Raw genomic sequence first — 22525 nt, forward strand, 5'->3', positions numbered from 1 at the left:
TTTCTGTAAAAGGTAAACTTAGATGTATTATACAACGAGAAATGTGTCGATAAGTATCCTACACTAAAAAGGTCAGCAAGATCGGCTATCATGCTCTCCGGTTAAGTAATTATACAGTGATTTTGATTTCAGTTTATGGGCTTTTCACTGTTTTTCACTTTAAAACATCAAGGTCGGGATGCACTAAACCAAAAGTCGCAACGACGGCGTATTTCTTTAATTTTAAAGGAAATCCTCTTTCACGTGACAGAATTTTCAGGGCCGAAAATTGTCACTTTACGTCCCGTACAGTGACAATTTTGTTTCAGTCGCCAGATGGAGCAATTTGGCTTACCAATAGAGGCCCCAATCATAAATCTTTCCTACAAGGAGCAATACAAAACTGCGAAGTTTTAAAGAGGTTTCATATCCCTAATTGCTGAGGATGCAAGAGCAAAACGAAAAAACTGACATTTCGTATCTTTAGCACTAGTTTACATGAAGAACGTTGACATCACGTGAAGTTAATCGTCTCCTGGCGACTAGACTCCAAATTACCGGTTACCAAATATCAATTTTCAGTTGGGAAGGGGACTCACTAGTGGTAATTTCGACCCTTCATTCTGACAGCTCTTTGTATAATTTTACACGGGTTTGAGTTTATGCGACAGTAACAGTGAAACTCTTTTCGGAAGCAGAGACCTATCGCAGTAAGTTTGTCGCTTATTGCGTCCCGATCTTAACCATAACCTTAAAACAAGTTCTTAATCTAAAAATATCACTATCATTGAACCTGCCAGCAGGCTCTCGTTTGCGCTGCCACACGAGCGGCGATGTCGCGCGTTCCTACCCCGCGAGAGGTCGCGTGAGGTCCACATAGTTTCTAGCACGACTTGTTAGTAGATCTCTGGTACGCTTGTTTCACTTGAGGGCTCGAATCTCACGCTAATGAGAGCCTGCTGGCAAGGATCCTCGCAAGGCACACAATTACTTAGTGTATAGTGTAACTAATATATATCCTGGGCTTTTGTCATGCATGCATCGAAAATTACGAAATAATGGATGTCTGAGTAAAATTTCTTCATATGGAACCGACACAATAAATGGCCAAAACGAAAGTTACATAAATATATTATCATACCCATAGGCTCATAGCCATGGGCTCTGCGAAAAAAATCTCTATAGAGAAGAACTTCTCGGAAAAATCTTGTCTACTAAAATGTGTTTTTGTTTTTTTACCTTCCAGAATTTCCTCGGCTACTTCTTTGATTTTTTAAAGTTAAAAAATACTTTTTATGGTATAAACCTTTACACTAAAAAAGACTTCTAAAAGGCAATGAAGAGACGGTTGTTTCACAGAGTAAAAAAAAACCTTAAAACGATAAGCGCAAGAAAGTTAAAATATCTTGGGTAGAATGCGGTAGGGCACTCGCCGGCAATACTCGTCCCAGCTTGCTCCGTACTTACGACGGCTGTTTGCTTCGTCCCGGAATTCACGGTGAACCAGTAGAATTGTCAAATACACCGGGTAGAAAAAAGGGAATGGGTTTGAAAAGCCTGGTAAGAAAATCAAGAAGAAAGTTGTAAGTGGACTCGAAGAGTTTACGGGAAAAGAGTCCAAAGGAGACGATGCAGCGTGGTCCTTACTGAAGCAAAGACCTGGGCAGAGAGCACGGACGTTTACGCTTTGCTGTTACCCTGCGCTTTGAAATCAACTACTGAACTGGAAAACCCTTTTTTAATATTCTTTAGATAAACGATTCAAAATGACCAACGACTTGTTGTGCGTACAAGGAAAGACCTCTCAGCTTCCGACAACCATCCGCCTCTCAAGAATGTGAGCGCAGCACATTCTACATCGAAGCGCGAAGGTAACGCCTTCGCAAATTCGCGTGAGAAGGTAAGTGAGATACAAAAGTTTTCCAGACGCAAAAGTCTGCCCTGAATCACAATCTTTCACTAGAAACTAGAGAGATGTGTTGTGCATTTTAATTCATATTCAGACTCACCACAAGGAATGGACCAAGCGATTGCCATAATAATGTCACCCAGGTAGTTAGGATGTCGCACCAGGCCCCACCAGCCAGAGACCAGGAGTCGTTTACCAGTTGGGGTTAGAATGGTTTCTTCATCTGTTTGAGAGTAAGGGTTAATAAAGTCATTACCACCAACAATATCATATTAACTACAGGTGTTCCCTCCTTGAACGAAATATTTCTCCTTGAAGGCAATATATTTCCCTGTCAGGATGGAGTTTAATCTCACCCTACTACCACACTGAGTAGCCTTCTCATGAAAAAGTAGTGTTCTCAAGCAGATGGAGGTATTTTTATTCTTTAAAGTAATCGCATTAAGACGCTTTACCTTGGAACTCCTCAGAGTCAGGATCAGTTCTGAATCTGTCCTTCTGGGAGTTGGCTCCACGGAATATCCCATACCCAATAACTGAAAAAAAGGACCAAACTCCATTGAAACCTTAAATGTTTATACCAGATAATGTACATGTATGGTTACATGAACATCCAGCCATCCTCTATCACCATTCAATCTTAAATATAAAGCATATTCGAGAACGCATCATATCCACCATCTTTGCAGAGACAATTTTACTGGAAAGAAATCTTCATGGGAAGCTGAAGTTCACTAGGTGTATAATTCCTTCTACGATAAATCATTATCACAAATAGCAATAAAAAGGAAATATCAAATAAATATCATATCATGGCATGGAAATATAACTTTATCAAGCACATCAGCTTATACTATCTGACTTGTACTATCACAGCTTGTACATCATTGGTAAAGAACTAATTCCAGGTAATGAACATGATTTTAAGACAGTATACACCACCAAATGTTTATACATTGAAATAACTTGGTTTACAAAGCCACAGTAAGGAGGGGGAGTGAAAGTAGCAGAAACGGCAAGGTTCACTTTATCACTCACACTGTATGCACAGTGCCATTTCTGATCAAATGATATGTATTTATATGAATTTTTTAAGTAAATTGTATGTATGCACTGTATAAGTCTAAAAGCACCTACCAAATAGAGTTACTATTGCAGCAATTGTAAGATTTGTTATCATTACTGGATTATCCACAAGATAACGCGCCTGTATGGAATACATGATTGGAACCCATGATATGTCTCCAAATGCCAACATGAAGCCAAATCCTTCATCAATGATGTCCATTGTACTTAGGATGGAAGACTAAAACAACAACAGTATAATTATGTTCAGGTACATGAGCCAAAAAGTCATTAGGAACAAAGTATGAACAGTTCTCTGCCACAGGCAAAGAGTGGCTATAAAGGAAGGTGCCCATAGATAGAAGTTTGACTGCATGAATATCAAATGAATCTTTATGCACACAGTACTCACCTCATAAAATAAGCAGTCAGCAACATATATCAACTGAAAGATGCACACAAGCATCATTGCGGGAGAAACTTCCCCTCTCTTGTTGAATTCTTTGGCAGCCATGCAAAAGTTGATCATCACCTGTCGTAACAAGTGATTAACCATGAAGTTTAGAATAATCTGACCATACTTAAATGTAATGATCCAAAATTACCTATTTAATTAAAACAATAACAAAATTCTCAATTGTGACAGCTTATCACTAATCCCATTCATGCACTAATAGGACAGTGTACATGTCCTGCTTGTAATAAGACAGTTGTAATGTGACAGTAGATACCTGCCTCTGAAATAGGACAGCATGCATCATGTTTGCATGCTGTTGTTGCTCATTTTGTTGAATTAACTGTTTTCTCAAATTTTGTCAAACTTTGATTTATTGGTAACAGGATATAGAGTCATACAATTCAGTAAGTAATCTAGTGACTCACTTACAAAATAACAAACCACATTGGACTATTGCCTTTACTTATCAAGTGGCTCATATGAAAGAAATTCACTTCACCCTAAATACAAAGTAATAACTTATAACTTATATACTGGCACCAGTTGTTCAAAGGTCAATTAGTGCTCACCTAAGGTTAAATTTTAATTCTGGCACTTTTGATTCCTTTGTTCCTTTGGGTAACTTTATCAATTTCTTTTAGAGCATCCAATGATAACATTCCAGATGAAAACAATTACACTGAATTTTCTTTTTAAAGCTCAGATTTCACACTAACCATGGGTTATCTTAACCTAACTTTGAACAACCTGGCCCATATTTAGTTTTCCAGAAAATAGGAGTCTTCCCTTACCCATCCTATTAGTCCAGGCCTAACTTCGAAAAAGAATTTGAAATCAAATTTTCCCAATCGTGGGTTGAGCTGGTGTCCCATAAAGAAGTCATAGATCACATTACCTGGCAAGGAAAAAAATTGTTTGCATGCTTAGGCACTGATTAAAAACACAAGGGAATAGTTCTAATTATGGTGAAAATAATGTCAACCCTAACAAAGAGTTGAATCCAACATTCCCAGGAGACATCACGTCACTGTTACAAAATTTGATTCCTGTGTATAAACTTTTTAGAAGATCATTCTTTTCTATCCATGAAAACTATAATTGATTCTTAACTTGTGAATTGGGGTTTAGGTAAACTTTTAACATGTCATATGGTATATGAGAAACACTAGTGTGAAATAAAGTAATTTCAGATAAGTGATAACTATTGCTCATCACAATTAATTGTTTACCTGTGTTACCTCCTGGAGCCAAACCTCTTTTCTGTTGGCATGCCATAATGTAAACAATGACAGCTACGATAATAGACCACAAGATAGTCGCTGTGATGATTCCAATGAAAGTGTCATAGACCATGCTAACCTGCACTTTGAAATAAAGGCACACTGCAAACCCAACTGCACTTAGGATTAAGGCAATGAAACCTATATGGAAGTAAAATTGACCATCAGTGTTTAATTGTGTCAAATATCATCCTGTATCACTTTTCTCTAGGGGTGGTCCAGTCAGATACAAAACTTAAAACAATAAAAACTAGGTTACTAAAAGTTACTAAACTGGGTTGCTGAATTTGCAACCTATGAGGCAAATTTAGCAATGACAATTTGTAAACTGGGAATGCAAGGAGACTAAAACAGTTGTTTACAGGTACAGTTGATTTCTCAAGCTGTTAGCAAGTTATCAGAAATTGTTCATATGGACTGCACGTTAGTAAATAATGTTTTCTTACCATTTGTTCTGTAATCAAGACATGTTCCATCTGCAAGCACTCGTCCCTTGATGACCTGGACGAAAAACTAGATTGTGAGCCAATATTGCACCAAACAAATACGGCAGACAACAACAGGTTGTGCTTAACTTCATCATGATTAAAAAAGCTTGAGTGCTTGAACTGCTTCCATATATTGCATGTGAAATGAAATTAAAAATGTGTATGTGCTTTATTTCCAGATTGGCGAATACTACCATGTTTGCAAGAACAGTTCCTTTCTGGTTTGGGATTTTAGCTAAGAATTTTTTTTATCTATTTTCTGTTTGAACAGAAGACCATCACAACCTTTTGAGCTATACTGGGTGGAGCTATATGATAAATAGTCCTGAGATAGATATTTCAAGAGTGCAGTTATGGAGAATAGAAATTGACACCTGAATCAGTATTTAATTTTTCTGCATCTGGCTGAAGACAAAAAAATTTTTGTGGCTTTCAGACATTGAAAGACAATCTTCAATAACTGTAAAAATTAAAACCTGCATATTTTTCACGCTGGAAGGAATGTTATTTCTTCCCCATACCCCTACCTAGAGAGTTACTCCCTTGACCGATGTTTCTCCATGTTTTCTGTGATTATACAGCATTGAAAAGGGGAGGATTACCATTAAATAGGGGAGGAGGGTTGTTGTTGAAAGTGTGATTCACAATTTTAAATGGTCTTTAAAGTGGCTTTGCATTCAACTAGTTACGTGGAAGACTTTTTTGTATGTGCTGATACAATTGAAACTTCCCTAAACCACGTGATCAAGGTCAAGGGCGAATTCAACACTTCTCTATACACGTAATATGTAAGGAAATGTCACAAGACATGAATAGTTACCTTTCCAATGGGCAACATGTAAATAATCGCCTGGAAAATGATCCATCCAAGGACAATCAGATGACCAATGTCGAAAAATCCTCCGGTGAAGCTCCAAACTTGTGGAATCGATGGGCGCTGATGGATTGAGCATCCGTCTTTGTTACAAAACAAGTATGACGCTATAACCATTGCTGGAAGCCCGATCATCATTAAACACACTCCAACTGGGCCACCGAATTCGTATCCATGACTGCTATTCATTGGATTTGGCTTGACCTCTGGTGTATGAAAGGCCTCCTTTTCCTCTGCAATAAGCTTCTTCGTGACAGACCGAGTCACACGCGTGGTAGTAACGGTCGCACTGTCTTTGGTAACAGTTGTGGTTAAAGTCGAAGACTCTTCTACAGTTTTTTCGGGCATTCTGCTTCTTCTAGAAGAACGCCGACTCGGAGTCGCTATTTCTTGTTTGACCTTTGCGACAAGACTTTCTTCCGACGTCTTCTGGGCTGGAGGACGTCCCCGACTTCTTGCCGGAGATCGTGATCGTGAACGGGATCTTCGCCCTGGCGAGCGAGACCTTCTTCGTGCTGGCGATCGCGCAGGCGACGTTGAACGGGAACGAAAAGGAAGTTGCCTCTACAAAAAGATGCAAGGATACCTCTGGTAAGAAACTTATATCAAATATTTAGACCTAAGCTTAAGTTCTACCTCGATACAATGTCGCTTTTAAAACTCTAAAGTGAATCAATCGTTCATGAAAGAAGGACCGTACAGCAATTGTTTACAATTTCCCAAGTCGTGTAGCTCAGCTCAATCGAGTCTTTCAACGAGGCAAATTAAACGATGCACATTGCATGTGAAAAAGTATTATTATTTTACGCTATCAGCCTCTAAGTAAATTGAATGAGGGAAATTTCACGAGAGGTATTAACAACGCCATCAACATGGCGTGTTCCCGCAACAGAAGATAAACACAGTCCCATTTGTCGCTAAAACGATCAAAATACTGTCCGATTTTCATTAAGCTTCTTTTTAAACCTAAGGGATCACGTTTGCATGCGAGATAAAAATTGTACTCACGTAAATATTTTTCAGAGCGACTTCCGTTTTGTAGTTTTCTTTGAAGTTAACTTCAACCTTAGTTTTTCCGACATTGAGAATTGTAGCTTCGTAATATTTCCTGCTTCCCGGCCACATTGCCCACACTGTTTCTCCAACGGCTAGAGACTTTTCTCCTTGCATTTTCTTGTAGTAAACCAATCGGCTAAATGTATTACTTATGTTTAAAGTACTCCAACACTACTTCCCATCACAAACTTCTCGTAAAAAGTTGAAAGAACTTTATCCAAATGTGTAAACGGTCGTGTTTGAAAAGCCATATTCCATTTGATTGGCTCCGCCTTGATAATCCTGTATTCCATTGGTCGATACCAAATTTAAATTTATCTAGATCCCAATCCCTCAGGTTCTCGCGAACCAACGTAATTGCCATTAGTTTTGTCATTTTTATTTCGTTTAAATGCTTGGGGAGATCTTTTCAGGGAGATCTGCTCACATTGAATACAAGTTCCCAAGAAGAATGTATTTTCTTTCTATTCGTGGCCAAGAAAAGAGGCTTAATTAGATAAACTCAGCGCCAAATTATTAATAGTGACGATGTAGCCCAAACGATCTTGTTTTCTATTAGACCACGTTCTTGATTTTTCACAATTGCTTTCGTTGTTGGTTTGATTTGCTTCTCAACACTTTCAACGTAAAAGTTTGAATTTAACGAAAGTTAACCAGGTAAACCCACACATTTCCCAACAAGTGTATGACAAATAAATGATTATGCAACTCGGATAGGGAAGCTAGGTTTAAGAAAGACTTTTCACTGACAAACATAACCAAGGAAAAAAGGGATAATGAAAAGAAAAAGGTGAAAAAGGAGAAGTGGTCATGTGAGTGGACGAGGGGGGTTCAAGAATTCTAGGATTGATAACCCTCGACCGTCCGGACCACAAAGAGTGTTTGTGCAAGTATTCTAATTTATTCTGTACTATTGCAATGTTTTTGTCATTATGGTGTGTTTTAAAACTACGCATGCGCAATATCTGTTTTAAAGAACTCGGCTGTTAATTTAGGCCAAAATCCCCGCAAGCAGGGCAAAAATATTAACAAAATAAATGGAATTACTTATGTGAGCTACAATTACCTCGGACGGCCATATAAACACATTGACATAGAGTGATAAAAAGTTCCAATATATCAGTGATGCTGAAAAAAACGACCTTTCAACCTCGTTCCATATATATTTTGCTTTTTAGACATTTTTGAAAGAAACAGGTGTTTTTACTTGATTTAAAAAATCTCTTATCTTTCACTCGAAAAACGAAATTAAGTCAAATATGATTTGAGAAATCGACGGTAATTTATCCAGCATGGTTAGTTTGATTTGTAAATGGGGCGGATGTGGATTTTTGTCACAAGCATAGTGGTAATGTTTGGCTTCAGAGGAAAGATGATTAGTAGGCTATCTGTAATCTATGGTTTATGGGTTCATCCTAGCCTGCAGAGCAGGCGTAATTTTGGCGAGCGAATGCTCATTATTTTGTTAACGAAAATTACGGCCGCCATCTTTGATTTCAATGGCAGCGGAAGGCTGGGGAGAGAACAAAATTTCTACCAAGGGGGCGGTCGACGGTCAATAATAAGGAGAGGGGTAGGGGTAGGGGAGTGAAGATAACGTCTTCTCGTCCTTCCTCCGCCCCCTACCACCACCGTCCATTCTAACTCCAAATCAAACATGACCGGTCGGTTAAACGATCGCAAGTTTTTAACTTTAGCTCTCCTGGGACAGGGACTCACAAAAGAAATGGGGGCACGGTGTTCTGGCGCAAGTAACTTGAAACCTTACCAACTAGAACTTTATTATTATATTGCGTGCAGCATGATAAGAAAACAATAACTAATCACGAGTAGAACAATAGATTACAGACCAAATTTTCATAACAACCGAGCATGTTGAAATAGATTTTGTGATTACAACGAGAGTTTGAAATTGTTAGGGATGTTTGGTATGTGCTGAAATCAAACACTCATGCTGTGAAACACATTAATGAATAATTGACGGGTGCATTAGACTAGTTTTAAAAAACAAACCGAATTGGAAGATCATAAACTTACTTACGCAAATTATCTTGGAACTTTCACGCATCAGATTGTCTAAAGGCATTTGTAAAGGCGAAGCATGATTTAGTTCGTTTAAATGATGCTAAATTTCATACATCACCGGCTTTATGGTCGTTTAGTTTTTCATAGTGATAATTGCATTTCTAAAGTCACACTAGGATAGCATTACATCATATTCACGTGACTAAATAGAATATTTCCGAAAGTTCCCTGGCATGCAAGAAGTCACGAAATGCCTAGATATTTATTTTTATAGATTTTATCCGTAAAAAATAGTGATAGCCAGTGATAGCGATGTAGGCACAAGTGCAATGCAGATTTCGATGTGCGCTGGTAGCTTTGCTTGATTCTTCTTTCGAATGTATGAAAAACATGTATGTGTGAACTGCGGATAAAGAATTGATTATCGTTGATTCTGTAAGAATTTTCGCAGAAAATGGAATTCGAAATCTTTGAAAATATATAATGGTAATAATAGTAACAATGATGATGATAATGATGAAATATTGAAATGAAAGAAAAAAAGAAATATTGTGACCGCGAGAGACCCAATTCGAAAGCCCCCTTAGGATTTCTTACCATCCAACAGCGCATACGTTTCCTCCGTTTGAAAAACATATGAAAGGTAAAACGATCTATTACATTAGATACCCAGCCAACTATTATTGAATGATATTTGAAAATCCGCTGTCGTGGGATTGTCTTATAATTTTGATAAGTGACTGCTTGCCGTTCATAGCAGACGTTTTTCAGACATGGCAGATCGGGTGAGAAAAAACTTGTTTTTTTCATTCAAGGTATGTCAAAGCTTTGCCATCTTTTTTTCAATCGTTCGAAACTTTTACTATCCGAGAACCAGATTTTTTGGAGTTCATTAGCTTATGCCCAATTTTTTTGTTTTAGCGGTATGTCTCTATAAAGCAGAATTTCGTGTAATTTTACATGGCCTTAAGTGCCTATGACACGAATTTGTTTTTGCGTTTTCCGGTCGATAGTTTTATTTTAAATTAGAGATAATCGACCTTAGCGCCTAGCAAGTTATCTTTGACCATTTTTTGTGCATTGAAAGTACAATTTGGCGGCCAAAAAGTGTCGTTATTAAGCGCGCCGCCAAAACGATCATGTTACATAGCTGTGACGTAGAAAACTGTAAAGACACGTCGGCAACTATGGTGGAGAAAGGAAAAATCCGGAATGTCGCGGTTTCGACTCGTAATGGCAGCAATCATAGCTCGTTCTTTTTTTCTCCCAATACAACTGTGTCATTCACTTAATAAACCTTCTATCATTTCAACACTAGCCTTAGAATTTACCATCTTCATTCACACCATCGTTGCGCATAAGAAACCCATCATCTGAAACCCATTTTTTCAGGGATTCCACGGCTTATCCCCATTTATTGTTTTAACTGTATGTTTCTACAAAGCGAAACAAGAATTTCACGTATTTTTCATGTATTAAGTATAGCTTTGAAATGTAATTTTTAACTTTTTGCGAATTGCAAGTTTGCTTAAACTGACCTGAATTCCTCAGAGTTGCGTGTTTGTTCTTTGATGGAAGATTAGAATTTCATGAGCGTTCGTGGATAACATACTCAGGTTTCATTATTGATGGAATATCCACACTTCTGCCGTTGTCTCCTGCTCAGAAATTTGTCAGTTGTATGACGGAAACAATCTTTTGAATGATCTAAAAAGAGAGGAGTTCATGATTGAAAATTTCTTGAGGAGTTTGGTGTTCTTTGTCACACTTTTCTTTTTTTCGAAATTATGTTACACAACAACTTAATAAAAGTTTTCACCTCAATTGTTTTTCTAAACAACCACGTTTCGTGTGAGTGCAAAGTGCTGCCTGTGCGGGAAGAAAGAATCAGACAAAAACATATTAACAAATAATTAGCATATCCAAAGCAACAAAGTCTGCACCTGGCAGGCGTGCATTTCAGGTAATTTGTCTATTGCAATAGAGAAGCCTGGACTCTGTTGTAAAGCACAAAGGAAGCGGCTGGAGCACGAGAGTAGTGTAAGGAGAAACATGAGACGTAGTGGAGTGTTTCCCCTAACTTCTTGAGTATAATGAAGAATCCGTCAAATTCCCCACGCATGACTTTCAATTTTCGAAACAAACTTCATTTCAGAAGCGAATAACAGAGTCGTCAGGATGCTCTCTACTTCATAAAGCATGCTACAATAAGCCAATCAGAATCCTTGTTAGAATGGTTCGAATAATCTGATTGGTTGAACAGAACTAAAGCTGTCAAAAATGTCAAACCATCACAGATCACAATCTGCAATAGTTAACAACCAAATAGTTCGGCAGGTCAAATTTAACACTTTCGCCTGAAGTTTTCTTAGTGTCTAATACAGAATCTGAACGTGAGACGTGAAACGAATTGTGGCTCATAAAAACGCGCAAGGTTTCACACATGACAATTAGACACAAATTGCTCAAGGCATGTGATTTTCGAATAAACGACAGCCGCATTCATAGTAACATTAAGATTTCTCGCGAGGACAGCGCTGGCTGGTGTGGCTGATGTGGCCTCCCCTCAACGCATCGGAAAAATATCAGAACAAGCTCTCAGTCGTTGACTCGAAGGGCGGCCGATGTAATTTCTGAGGCTTGCTTCCCTGCGATTACCAGAGATCGCCAGGATGAGCTAGCCGCGGTGGACCTCAGCATGATCGCAGTCGGTCCGACACCGTCATGATTGATATGCATTTTTAAACAATTATTCAAGTTTAGCTATATTTTTAATTATTTCTGTTTTGTTATTTTATTATTTTTCATTTTAAGCCGAAAGTATATATACCATTCGAGTGTTAGCTGTGTTTGATCTTTATTACCGTTCGTAAGCTTGCAATCTAACTGAGCAGTGAAAACCTTCAAACTCTGACTATAATTTCGTTTTCTCTTTGAGGATTTTCGTCTCTGCGCTCGCTATAATAACGTAAATTACGGCGCTTGGCTACTACTTTCCGGCTCGTTTTTTTCCGAAATTTCACTTTCAATTAACGAAAAAGAGCTAGAAAGAAGTCCGGGAAAAGGTCGGACATAGTACAATTTGGCCGCTGGCTTGACAAGTTTAGTTCAGCTCTATGCTTTGTATACCGATAGAGCAAGTTCTTGTTAGAATTTGTGAGCGGGACTAAGCGTGACAAGGCGTGAAAAGGTGTGACGCACTGATGTACGTGCGCGTAGCCTTATGGGTTGTGCGACCTCGCGCTTCTGTCTTTGAAAGAAATCCTCGCTTCCGTTGTGTTTGTAAATAGAGTCCCGAGTTTAAAGATTAAAATGTTCATATTGGAACCTTGAGTTGACCTCAAATACTCTCCAACATTGGTCACCTCGAGCCGGACGCGAACTAGACGAAATCCTGAAATCCTGAAAACCTTCGAAGGTGAGAAATTCTGCTCTCGACTAATGACGAGTGGGAAAAAGAGCGGAAAGAAGAGTACATCCCAAGTGTCTGTCAAGTCTACAAGCGACGAAACCTCAAAAATGTCTTCGGAACTTACAAAGAAAAAAACCCTCAGAACTGGACATCGAAATTCCGCCGAAAGGAAATTGGAGTGTGCGAACGAAATTCTAAATTCTTTGGGCGATGACCCGTGGAGTGTTTCAAAACAACGAGCGACTCTAATCTTCTACAAGTCCTCCCTAAAGGAAAAGCTGGACGTTATTCAGGGACTGGAAAAAGAGATTCTCGATTTATCAACGGAGGAAGAAATTGTCCGTCAGCGAAATTGAAGAAACTGATCAATTCTGTAGTCACGTAGAATTGGTTCTTGCCAGATTAGATGAAGTGCTGACCGCCATTTCCCCAAAAATAGAGGTCAGGACTCTCATGTAAAAAGGAGCCGACGAACGAGCCCGCGCAGTCGGTAAGCTATGTGAATATTCCTTCCAATGATTCACCTCAAAGTCATGTGCATGATGTAGGCTCTCAAATTAAACTCCCAAAGTTAGTCTTAAAGAAATTCAATGGAGATATTACCAAGTAATGCTCACTCTGAGACACGTTTGAGGCAGCAATACATAGGAACTCCAAGCTAGCGACTATTGACAAGTTTAATTATCTCAACTCTCTCTGGGAGAAAACCGCTCCTGAGGCAATTGCAGGTCTTGCCATTACGAAGGCAAATTATGAAGAGGCCACTGCTATTTTGAAGACCAGATTTTGCAACAAACAGATGATTGTAAACAAACACATGGATAACCCTATTAACATGGCACCTGGTTATTCTAATCCTGACCTAAGGGGCTTGAGACAGCTCTATGACTTAGTGGAGGTTCATGTACGGGGTCTCAAGGCTCTTGGAGTAACATCAGAATCCTATGGTAGCTTGCTTTCATCTGTTTTGACGAATAAGGTACCACAAGAAGTACGTTTGATCGCTAACAGAGAGGTCAAGGGGGAGACTGTGAATTAGACCGCCTGTTGGCAGCTATGTATCAAGAATTGGAAACAAGGGAGAGAGCTGCGTGGGGAAATCACAATCCACAGCCAGACCCACCATTCCGAAGGAACAAACCTCATTGGAAAGGCCCACCCTCTGCCTCATCACTATTTTCTAAGTCAGACAGCAAGCCAACTTGTACCTATTGCAAGCAGCCTCATTCATCTAATGACTGTGAGACCGTTCCTATTGCACAAGCCCAAAGAGATATTCTTAAGAAGACCGGAATATGTTACGTGTGCCTCAGGAAGGACCGTCTGAGCCGAGAATGCAAATCTAATGTGAAGTTTTTCACATGTGGTGGCCGTCATCATGTCAGCATCTGTGAAAGCAACCTGCTGAAAACTGGAACAAGCAAACAATGTGCGAAACCCGAGCAAAGGGAGAATGTACACCCAGATCAGCCAAAGCCTGATCACTTCCAAGTAGCCATGTTCATTAGTTCTGCAACACCAATCCTTCTACAGATAGCTCAAGCCATTATCTATAAGTTAGGATCTATAGAGAAAGGTGCGAAGGCTAGAATTGTACATCACAAACTGTTTGAAGGATGAGCAAAGTTTACCAGCTAAAAGTCAAGAGACAATGCTAATCAAAAGCTTTGGGTCACAAAACGAGAAGTTCCAGACTTGTGATGCCGTTTGCTTAGGTGTTAAACTACCTGATGGAACAGATATGAAGATGTCAGCCTATCCTGTACCACTCATCTGTGAACTACTAACTGGTCAGTTAGTAGCTTTGGCAAGGAACATGTTCAAGCACCTCAATGGAATTCACCTTGCCGATTATTCAACAGGAGCAGAGCCAGGAGAAGTGGACAAACTTACTGGATCAGGTTAGTACAGACAAATCGCGACAGGAGAAGTGAGAAGAGGAGATAGTGGTCCAACAGCTTTACATACAAGGTTGAGTTGGGTTTTATCTGGACCAATAGAGAGCTCAACGCGTGACTGTGACCTATCTGTTAACTTGGTTTCCAGCACCCATGTCCTAAGATGTGCTGCCGAACTGTCCCAACCTCTGAGCAATGACCTTACTGGATAGCTCAAACGCTTCTGGGACGCAGAGTCATCGGAAATATCGAGTCCTGAACAATCAGTTCGTAGTCAGTTCATTGACAGCATCTCCTTTCAGCATGGAAGGTATGAAATACATCTAACATGGAGGGACATTCACCCAGTTCTGCTAGACAACTAAGAGATCAGCCACAAACGCCTGATGAGTCTGTTGAACCGCCTGAGACGAGAATTACAAGTGTTACTAGACTATGATGCCGTGATCGGAGGCCAGGTCGAAGAGGGGATTGTGGAGAAAGTCAGTGAGCCAACCTCTGGTGAAGTCGGAAGGGTTCACTACCTGCCTCATCATGCTGTCATCGGAAGAGACAGATAAAAAAAAAACTCAGAATTGTTTATGATACGTCCTGTAAGTCAAACGGAGCTTATACACTGAGCCAGCACTTTCCCAAAATGTCATGGACATCATCCTGAGATTTCTAACGCACAGAAAGGTACTGGCTGGAGACATTGAAAAGGCATTTCTGAACGTGTCAGTAGCAGAGGAAGATAGAGATGTCTTGAGGTTCCTGTGGTTTGATGTTTTGTCCTGTTTTGAAGGCCAGATAAAGCTGAGTATCATACGTAAAAAGGTGGTAATTAAGATGGCGGCTCGTAATGACATCTGACATAGGAGAAGTATATCAGTAACAATTAAAGAAAGGGTCCTAAAACAGAGGCCTTTGGTACTCCGGCATGCAAGTCACGTTTCGTTAAATGAGATTGATTGATACTGACAAATTGTACACAACTAAAAGGATAGGATTCGAACCAGTTCAGAAAATTTTTGCTGCAGAAGAACGATTAGTTGTTGGCTAACAGTAATCTGTGAGTCACGGGTTCTTCCAGTCCTCTAGCACAGGGATCCAGCTCATTTCTGTCCAATTTTTATAAAAAATGTAATTCAAAATATTTCACAAAGTCAATGATAATGTTAGTAGTAATAATAATAATTATGACAGTGGTTAAATATTTAAATTGCTAAAAAAACAGATCTCTTGAGTTCGCGAAAGACCAAACTTGAAGGCCCCTTGAGGGTTTCTCACCATCCAACAAATAACACTTTTGTTTCCTCTGACAAAGACATAAAAGGCGGCACGATCCATCACGATAGATACCCCGCAAGCCATTTTCATTGCACAATAATCAGAAAACCAGCTGTCGTGGGATTGTGTTATGTATTTCTGCTAAGTGACTGCTTACCGTTCTAAGGAGACGTTATAAGTAATGGATCGGTTGAGGAAAAACTTTCCTTTTTCATGCCAGGTATGTCACATGAGTCATAACTTTACAATCTTTCCTTTTAGTAATTGTTAATTCCTATTCCTATTTTTATCATAACTTTAAGTCTATGGTTATGAAAGCTGAACGAGATTTGACGTTCGATGTATTTTCACATAGTCAAGACTATTGAGTGAAGTTTTGTGACTCATAAGTTTGTTGAACTGAACTGAGTTCCTCAGAGTTTCCTGTGTGTGCTTTGGTAGAAGATGAGAATTTCAAGGGTTTTCAACATATCCAAGCTGCGTTATCGAAGGATTTTCACACCTTTACAGGTGTCTTCTACCCGTAAAACTGTCAACTGAAAGACTGAAACGATCTTTTGTGTGACCTAGAAAGGGAGGGGATTGAAAATTTCATACGGAGTTCGATGTTTTTATCACATAATTTTTTTTCAAAATCATGTCACATAACAATTTATGAGAAGTTTTCATCACCATTATACCATAATATTGTACATACCATTATATTGTACTGAGCTCGATGTCTTCATCACATAATTTTTTTTCCAAAATCATATTACATAACAATTTATGAGAATTTTTCATTACCGTTATTTTCTCTGAAAAGCTTGAATTCTTCAGAAAGCTTCCTGGCGTGAGCAGAGTACAGAACAAAAGAAAACATAACGATTAGAAATTATTTCCCTAAGAGAACTGAGCGAACGAACATATAAATAACACTGGTTTTGCAAAATATGATTGAATTGTATCTAGATTCAGTTTACTAGTTTAAAGACAAAGTCTGAAGCAGCGGTAAAGAAGTTATCAAGGAAAGTTTAGGAGGCATGCAGGATAGGAGGATATGTTAATGTTAGTTGAAAGTTTGCACCTTAACTTACGCCAATGTTATTTTCGTCAGCGTGAGTGAATTGCTCTAATTGACAATGACAATACTTTATTCAAGAGAGGAAAATGAAAAATTGTAAAAGTATCTCTGGAAAGGGGATATTTTAGAGGTTAACCCTACACGAAAGATTCCCCGAATAAAAAGACAAAAACATTATATACAGATAATTAAAAACTGTTTACCATCATCTCAATCAATATTCATGTAAATCTTTAGTCTATTACGAAATAAAGTCAGTGATCCTGCGTGTACAATATCTTTAGGCAAATTATTCCACATATTAACGATCCGTACAAAAAAAGAAAATTTGTAGCAATTTACGATAGCTATTTTTACGTAGAGCTTGTAATCGTGATTGGCTTTAGTTCGATTACATTTAGTAAGTTCAAAAAAGTCCGAAAAAGGAAGACTATATATTCCCAGAACTATGTAGTAGCATTGGATCAGAGATAAAAACTCTCTTCGTTTCTCCAAAGTTTGCCAATTCAGTAGGCGGCAGCGGTCTTCATAGTTCATTTCTCCGCGTTTTTGCTTTAACGCCAACTGAGATGCCCTTCTTTGGACTTTTTCCAAGGATTCGATATCCTTTTTTTGGTAGGGGCTCCAGACGGGGACAGCGTATTCGAGTATAGGTCTCACTAACGACTTAAAGAGGCGGGAAAACGCATAGCGATTATCGTTTCCGAGTGATCGCCTAATTATACCTAACACTTTGTTCGCCTTGTTTACTATGTAGGAAATGTGTTTACCCAAGATAGATCGTAGTTTATTGTGACCCCCAGGTCCTTGGCACTGTGGACAGATTTTAGTTGCGTACCAAGGGAATAACTTGGCTTGGATCTGTCTCTACTGTGCGTTACACGCATAATTTCACACTTTTCAGGATTAAAGCGCAACTGCCACTTGTTAGCCCAATCGCTTAATTTGTTCAAGTCCAGCTGTAAGGCTGGTATATCCTTATCAGGCTCCATGATCTTGCGATAGATTTTAGTATCATCAGCGTTGATTTTCACGGTTAATGTAATGTTTGCCGAAATATCATTTGTATAAATAATGATAGGATTGGGCCGAGTATTGTTCCTTGAGGCACACCTGAAATCACGGGTGACCAGTCTGAACAATTGCCTCTTAACACGACACGCTGCCTTCTATTCGTCAAAAAATTTATAATCCACAGTAGTAGAGAGCCGTCTATCCCATACCGTTGTAGTTTCAGCAGCAAACGCTCGTGTGGCACGCTGTCGAAAGCCTTAAAGAGATCTAAGAAGATGATATGCGTTTGTTGCGAGCAATTCCTAGCCTTTGCTCAGTCATTGTAACATGTAAGTAATTGTGCCAACGTCGATTTAACCCCTAAGATACGCAAATTGGTCTGGATTAAAAAGATTGAGGTCTGACCAAAAGTCGATTACACGGGACTTTACCACAGCTTCTGTAATCTTGCAAACAATACAAGTCAGTGATATTTGGCGGTAGTTCTCCATTAGATTTTTGTTCCCTTTCTTATGGACTGGAGTGATGTGGGCCGACTTCCATATACTTGGTAGTTTACCTTGAGAGAAGGATGTATTCAAAAATAAAGCCAGTGGAGATGACAACACTTGAGCACATTCTCTTAGGATGCGAGGTGATATGTAGTCGGGCCCAGGGGACTTATAAATATTCAAATTCTTAGCAATTTCTCAACTTCCGTGGCAGAACAAAAGATGTTACATAACTTCTCATTGGTAATGTATTCAAGGTCGGGAAAATTTTCGCGATCCTCAACAGTAAACACCGATGAGAAATAAGAATTCATACAATTGGCAATGCTCAGGTCGTCGTTGAGATAACAATCGTTCACCTTTAAGGACGCTCAATCACATTTAACTTTTCTCTTTGATTGAACAAAGTTCCAAGTAAGTAAGTAAGTAAGTAACTTATCTAACCACATATCGCATATGAGCGAATAGCTCGTTTAAATGCAAATGTGCCATGTGTCTCTTCCACCCATCCCACCCCAGGGGAGGACATCCACCACGTCTCCTACCCCAACCCTGCAGGAGACGAGGCCTACGGTTTTACGTCCTATCCGAGAAGACGAAGCAATGTGAGTGAAGCTTCTTGCTTAAGGACACAACGTCATGCCCAGCCAGGACTTGAACCCGGGCTATCGGACCCAGAGTTCAGCACACTGACCACTGGACTACTCACGCCTCACCAAAAAGGCTTTGAACTGTTTCCGGTCTTTAGTTCATCTGCCAGATTGTTTAAAAATTGCCTACGCGCAGAGTTGCACTCCTTCTTCACATAGTTGTTGAATTTACGATATTTGTTCCAATCAGACAGAGCACAGGTTTTTTTTTTTGCCCTTTTATAAAGCACTTTCTTTCTTCTACACAACTTAATTAGATCCACGCTTATCCATGATGCATTTGAAGTTCTCTTCACTGTCCGCCTTGGGATACACTCGTTGACAGCAGATACAAACATATCAGACCATGCAGCCCAAATACAATCAATGTCAGTATCCATAAAGGCACAATGCCATGGAGCGTAATATAAAAGATTCCTGAGGTGATTCCAATCCGCCTTCTTAAATGAATAGCTCAACTTCTGCGATTTCCTTCCAGAGAATGATTTTCTCGATAATAGCATAGAGATCGAGTTATAGTCAGAGAAGGGCGGGCCAACTTTTAGATCGTAGACTAGGTCAAGAGACGTGACGAATACAAAGTCTAAGATATTTCCGTTGCGAGTTGGGTCTTTGACCAGCTGATAGAAAATTGACGTGTATGATATCCGACAAAAAATAGCGTTAGGTGAATTCACAGAGGCGCAGTCGGTGTTCCAGTCGAATTTGAGAGTATTAAAGTCGCCAACAAGGACCATTTCTGGGTTTTCTGATGAAGAAAGCACAGTATCAAGAGCCGTTTGTAGATCCAACAGGCAGTTAATGCTACTGTTAGGCGGCCTATAGAAGACACCTAGACTAATTTTTCTATTCGCCAGGAATAAAATATCGACAAATAATAATTCCGAATTGAAACTAACATCTTCTCTCACAGACGCTCGCAACGTATCGCGTACAGCTATCAAAATACCGCTACCACGTCGACCATTTTGAACACGATCACGCCTGAAAACCGTATAACTAGAAGGGAAGAGTTCACTATCCAAAATAGAGCTGTCCAAGTGAGTCTCCGTAAATACCATGAGATCATATTGATAGGTAGCAATCTCTAGTTCCAGCTGATTAATCTTGTTAACCAAACTCCTTGAGTTGGCGTAAAAGACAGATACATTTGACCTAGGATTTACATACGCCATGTTGTTCCCCTCACTGCTAACTCTCAAATTCCGATCACCAGTCTGTGGACCTGAATGGGGATGGATATCGCTGTGGCAGCAAATAAACTCGATGTTAAAGGTTGAAACCTGGTTACTGTAATAAGGAAACCGGCTGTAGTTGTAACCTTTCTTCTTTCTTCGTATAAATCGATCGAAGTAACAAAGATGGCGGGCGATGCGGAGTTGTTCTGTACAAATTGTCTCCGTGAACAGCGAATGTCGCATTGAAAAGCTTCCAAAACCAGGCCTCACGTCCATGCCACATTCGTGGCCATAACAACTATGTTTCAGAGATAATAAAGGGAAACCACTAGCGCAAAAAAGGAAAAATATTACAGAGGCGTGTCGTGAACGTCCGGTCGCATACATACTCAACAATGGGTGCCGATGTCAAAAAAAATGCCAATGTTGGTGCCAATGTTAAAAAAATGTAAACACCCTTGTAATGATCTGGTTCATTCATCAATTCTGGACCATCATTTCTGTGGGCGATATGTATCCTGTTGGTATTTAGTGTTTTACTCGTTATTTCATCTTTCAAGTAGTTACTTTTATTCAGGTAAATTGACCAAGCATACTAAGGTGCCAGGTCACAGATTTCTCTTTTGACTTTCACTCCATGCTAAAGTAGCGTGGTGACAAGAGTGACGAGGAATCTTTTTGAATGGAGGGCTGTAAGTTATTTACGGCCTTTTATCTAACAGCTCTTTTTTCTGTGAAACTCATTTTTGCACTCGAGGAAAATCCACAAAATTTAAAAGAAAAAGAAAATTTCATAGAAAACGTTAGTGAAGCAAATTAATGCTAAATGGATGATAGGACTCTTTCAAAAGATGCCGGCTACCCTAGTGGTAGAATTCAGACACAAAAAAATTACATCTAACATTCATACTTCACATCTGTTGTACCTCGTTTAGTCATGTGGGTAATTAGATAAAATACGATGAAGAAATTTTGTGGACATTATGAATAACTTAAACCATGTTTTTATTTTGTCTTTTCCAGGTAACGTTTATTCTATTCGTGGCATCACACAATCTTCTTGCTCCAGCGGTTAAATTCTTGGTCAAAGCAGGTAAAACTTCCGAAGTTCGAAATAGCTAGCAAAAATCAATCCCCCCTTTCTATGTGCATTGGCTTAAAACAATGGATAAGGGAAGAGAAAGGCTAAGAAAATACTACCACGTTTTAATTATTCCCGTGTTTCTCTTCTTCAGATTCTTATAAAAGATGGACCTTAAATAATAACGACGATGAAATTGAAAAGAAGGGGACCGTAAGATCGAAGCCATCACCAGTAGGATGGGGCGTCTATCTTGATGGATCACCGGACACCTACGTCAAACTAAAAGGCTACAAAGAGCAATGTTTGGGAAAACCTTCGCAATGTGACTTTACCATCGGGTTTCTTATGAAAATTATTCCCCAATCCGGAGTGCAGTTTTACTTTGGGAATAAAGTGGACAGACTTTTGTACGAAGGTGTAAACATGTACCAAAATCATAATGGCAGATTACGAGTAGAAGTTTTAGGCAATACTACTTACTGCAAATACGTCATAACGCCACCCCAAGGAGTGTGGTTTTATCTGGGGATTGTTTGGAACAGGGTAGGAACCTTGGGTTTGTATTATGACCCCTTCTCCAGCTTTTCTGACCCTTATTACCACTGTGGAGGTAGAACCGACGGACTGGTAAGGAATGGCACGTACCACCTAGGCAGATACACGTACCCTACTGCGTACTATGACAATTTAAAGATTTGGTATTCCGAACAGTCTCGTGGTGTTTTTGACGAGAGATGGAAAGCAGCATTTGGTAAGTTTGCCACTGTGCGTAAATTGATAATTTACAGTAGTGTCATTACATTTATCCTCTTTGATATTGACAGTTTAACAAAACTAACAAAGAAGTTCAGATTAAAAAGAGTCAAACATAGATTGGTGCAGACGCCTGGCTTGTTAGGTGTACTTATCACATGCTAAAAACTAAGGAGATTAAGAGAATGTACCTTTTTGTCTAAATTATTAGATAATACTTATACACTTAAAGTATGGTCCCGACGGAAACATTTAGTTTGTTTTCCCGAGAGTCCTGATGTTTCCTGAAAGGGAAACATCAGGACTCGAGGGAAAAAAAAACTAACTAGTTTCCCGAGGGACCATACATTAAGTGCTTTGTTATATATTTAGACTTTCTCTCAAACAATCCTATGGCAAAAACATACTGTTGTATTCGGCGCGCGGGCAACAACTGCGCAATTGCATCCCGGTCCATCCAGGGGTACGTGACCAAGAATCAACCGATCACAGTGCTCGTTTTGTTGAGTGAAAGTCTAGGTATATAACAAATAAGATTATTGTTGGAAGAATATCATCATCAAGTTGAGAGGACGAGAAC

The 22525-nt window shown here is 39.3% G+C and overlaps 2 protein-coding genes across 4 annotated transcripts in view; one reads left to right on the forward strand and one right to left on the reverse strand.

Moving 5' to 3' along the window:
* On the reverse strand, nucleotides 1–7368 carry LOC113672787 (delta(14)-sterol reductase TM7SF2). The gene is made up of 10 exons (XM_027189134.2): nucleotides 7061–7368; nucleotides 5999–6616; nucleotides 5137–5191; nucleotides 4640–4831; nucleotides 4202–4305; nucleotides 3366–3485; nucleotides 3026–3194; nucleotides 2344–2424; nucleotides 1989–2111; nucleotides 1–1536 (listed from the first exon to the last, which is right to left on the reverse strand). Exons 1-10 carry the CDS (start codon nucleotides 7220–7222, stop codon nucleotides 1376–1378), a joined length of 1785 nt encoding a protein of 594 aa, XP_027044935.2. The 5' UTR covers nucleotides 7223–7368; the 3' UTR covers nucleotides 1–1375.
* LOC113672784 (uncharacterized) overlaps nucleotides 6510–22525 on the forward strand; it is a 24041-nt gene continuing 8025 nt past the window's right edge. For 2 of the 3 annotated variants that reach the window (XM_089213433.1, XM_089213434.1), the window contains exons 1-3: nucleotides 7311–9948; nucleotides 21132–21201; nucleotides 21344–21943. In XM_089213433.1, coding sequence (XP_089069559.1) covers nucleotides 9907–9948; nucleotides 21132–21201; nucleotides 21344–21943 — 712 coding nt within the window. In that variant the 5' untranslated portion in view covers nucleotides 7311–9906. Of the gene's footprint in view, nucleotides 6644–7310; nucleotides 9949–21131; nucleotides 21202–21343; nucleotides 21944–22525 lie in introns of those variants that run through there. The other variant, XM_089213435.1, reaches the window with a different exon arrangement.

The sequence above is a fragment of the Pocillopora damicornis genome, chromosome 7 (assembly GCF_964200805.1).
Source record: "Pocillopora damicornis chromosome 7, jaPocDami1.2, whole genome shotgun sequence".
NCBI classification, from domain to species: domain Eukaryota; kingdom Metazoa; phylum Cnidaria; class Anthozoa; order Scleractinia; family Pocilloporidae; genus Pocillopora; species Pocillopora damicornis.

Excerpts from the sequence above, each read along its gene's own strand:
- LOC113672787 (XM_027189134.2), bottom strand. The coding sequence starts at position 7,222 with ATGCAAGGAGAAAAGTCTCTAGCCGTTGGAGAAACAGTGTGGGCAATG. Across the intron at positions 2,425-3,025 it reads TGCAATAGTAACTCTATTTG|TTATTGGGTATGGGATATTC; the intron begins GTAGGTGCTTTT and ends CCTTTTTTTCAG. Across the intron at positions 2,112-2,343 it reads TGACTCTGAGGAGTTCCAAG|ATGAAGAAACCATTCTAACC; the intron begins GTAAAGCGTCTT and ends ACTCTCAAACAG.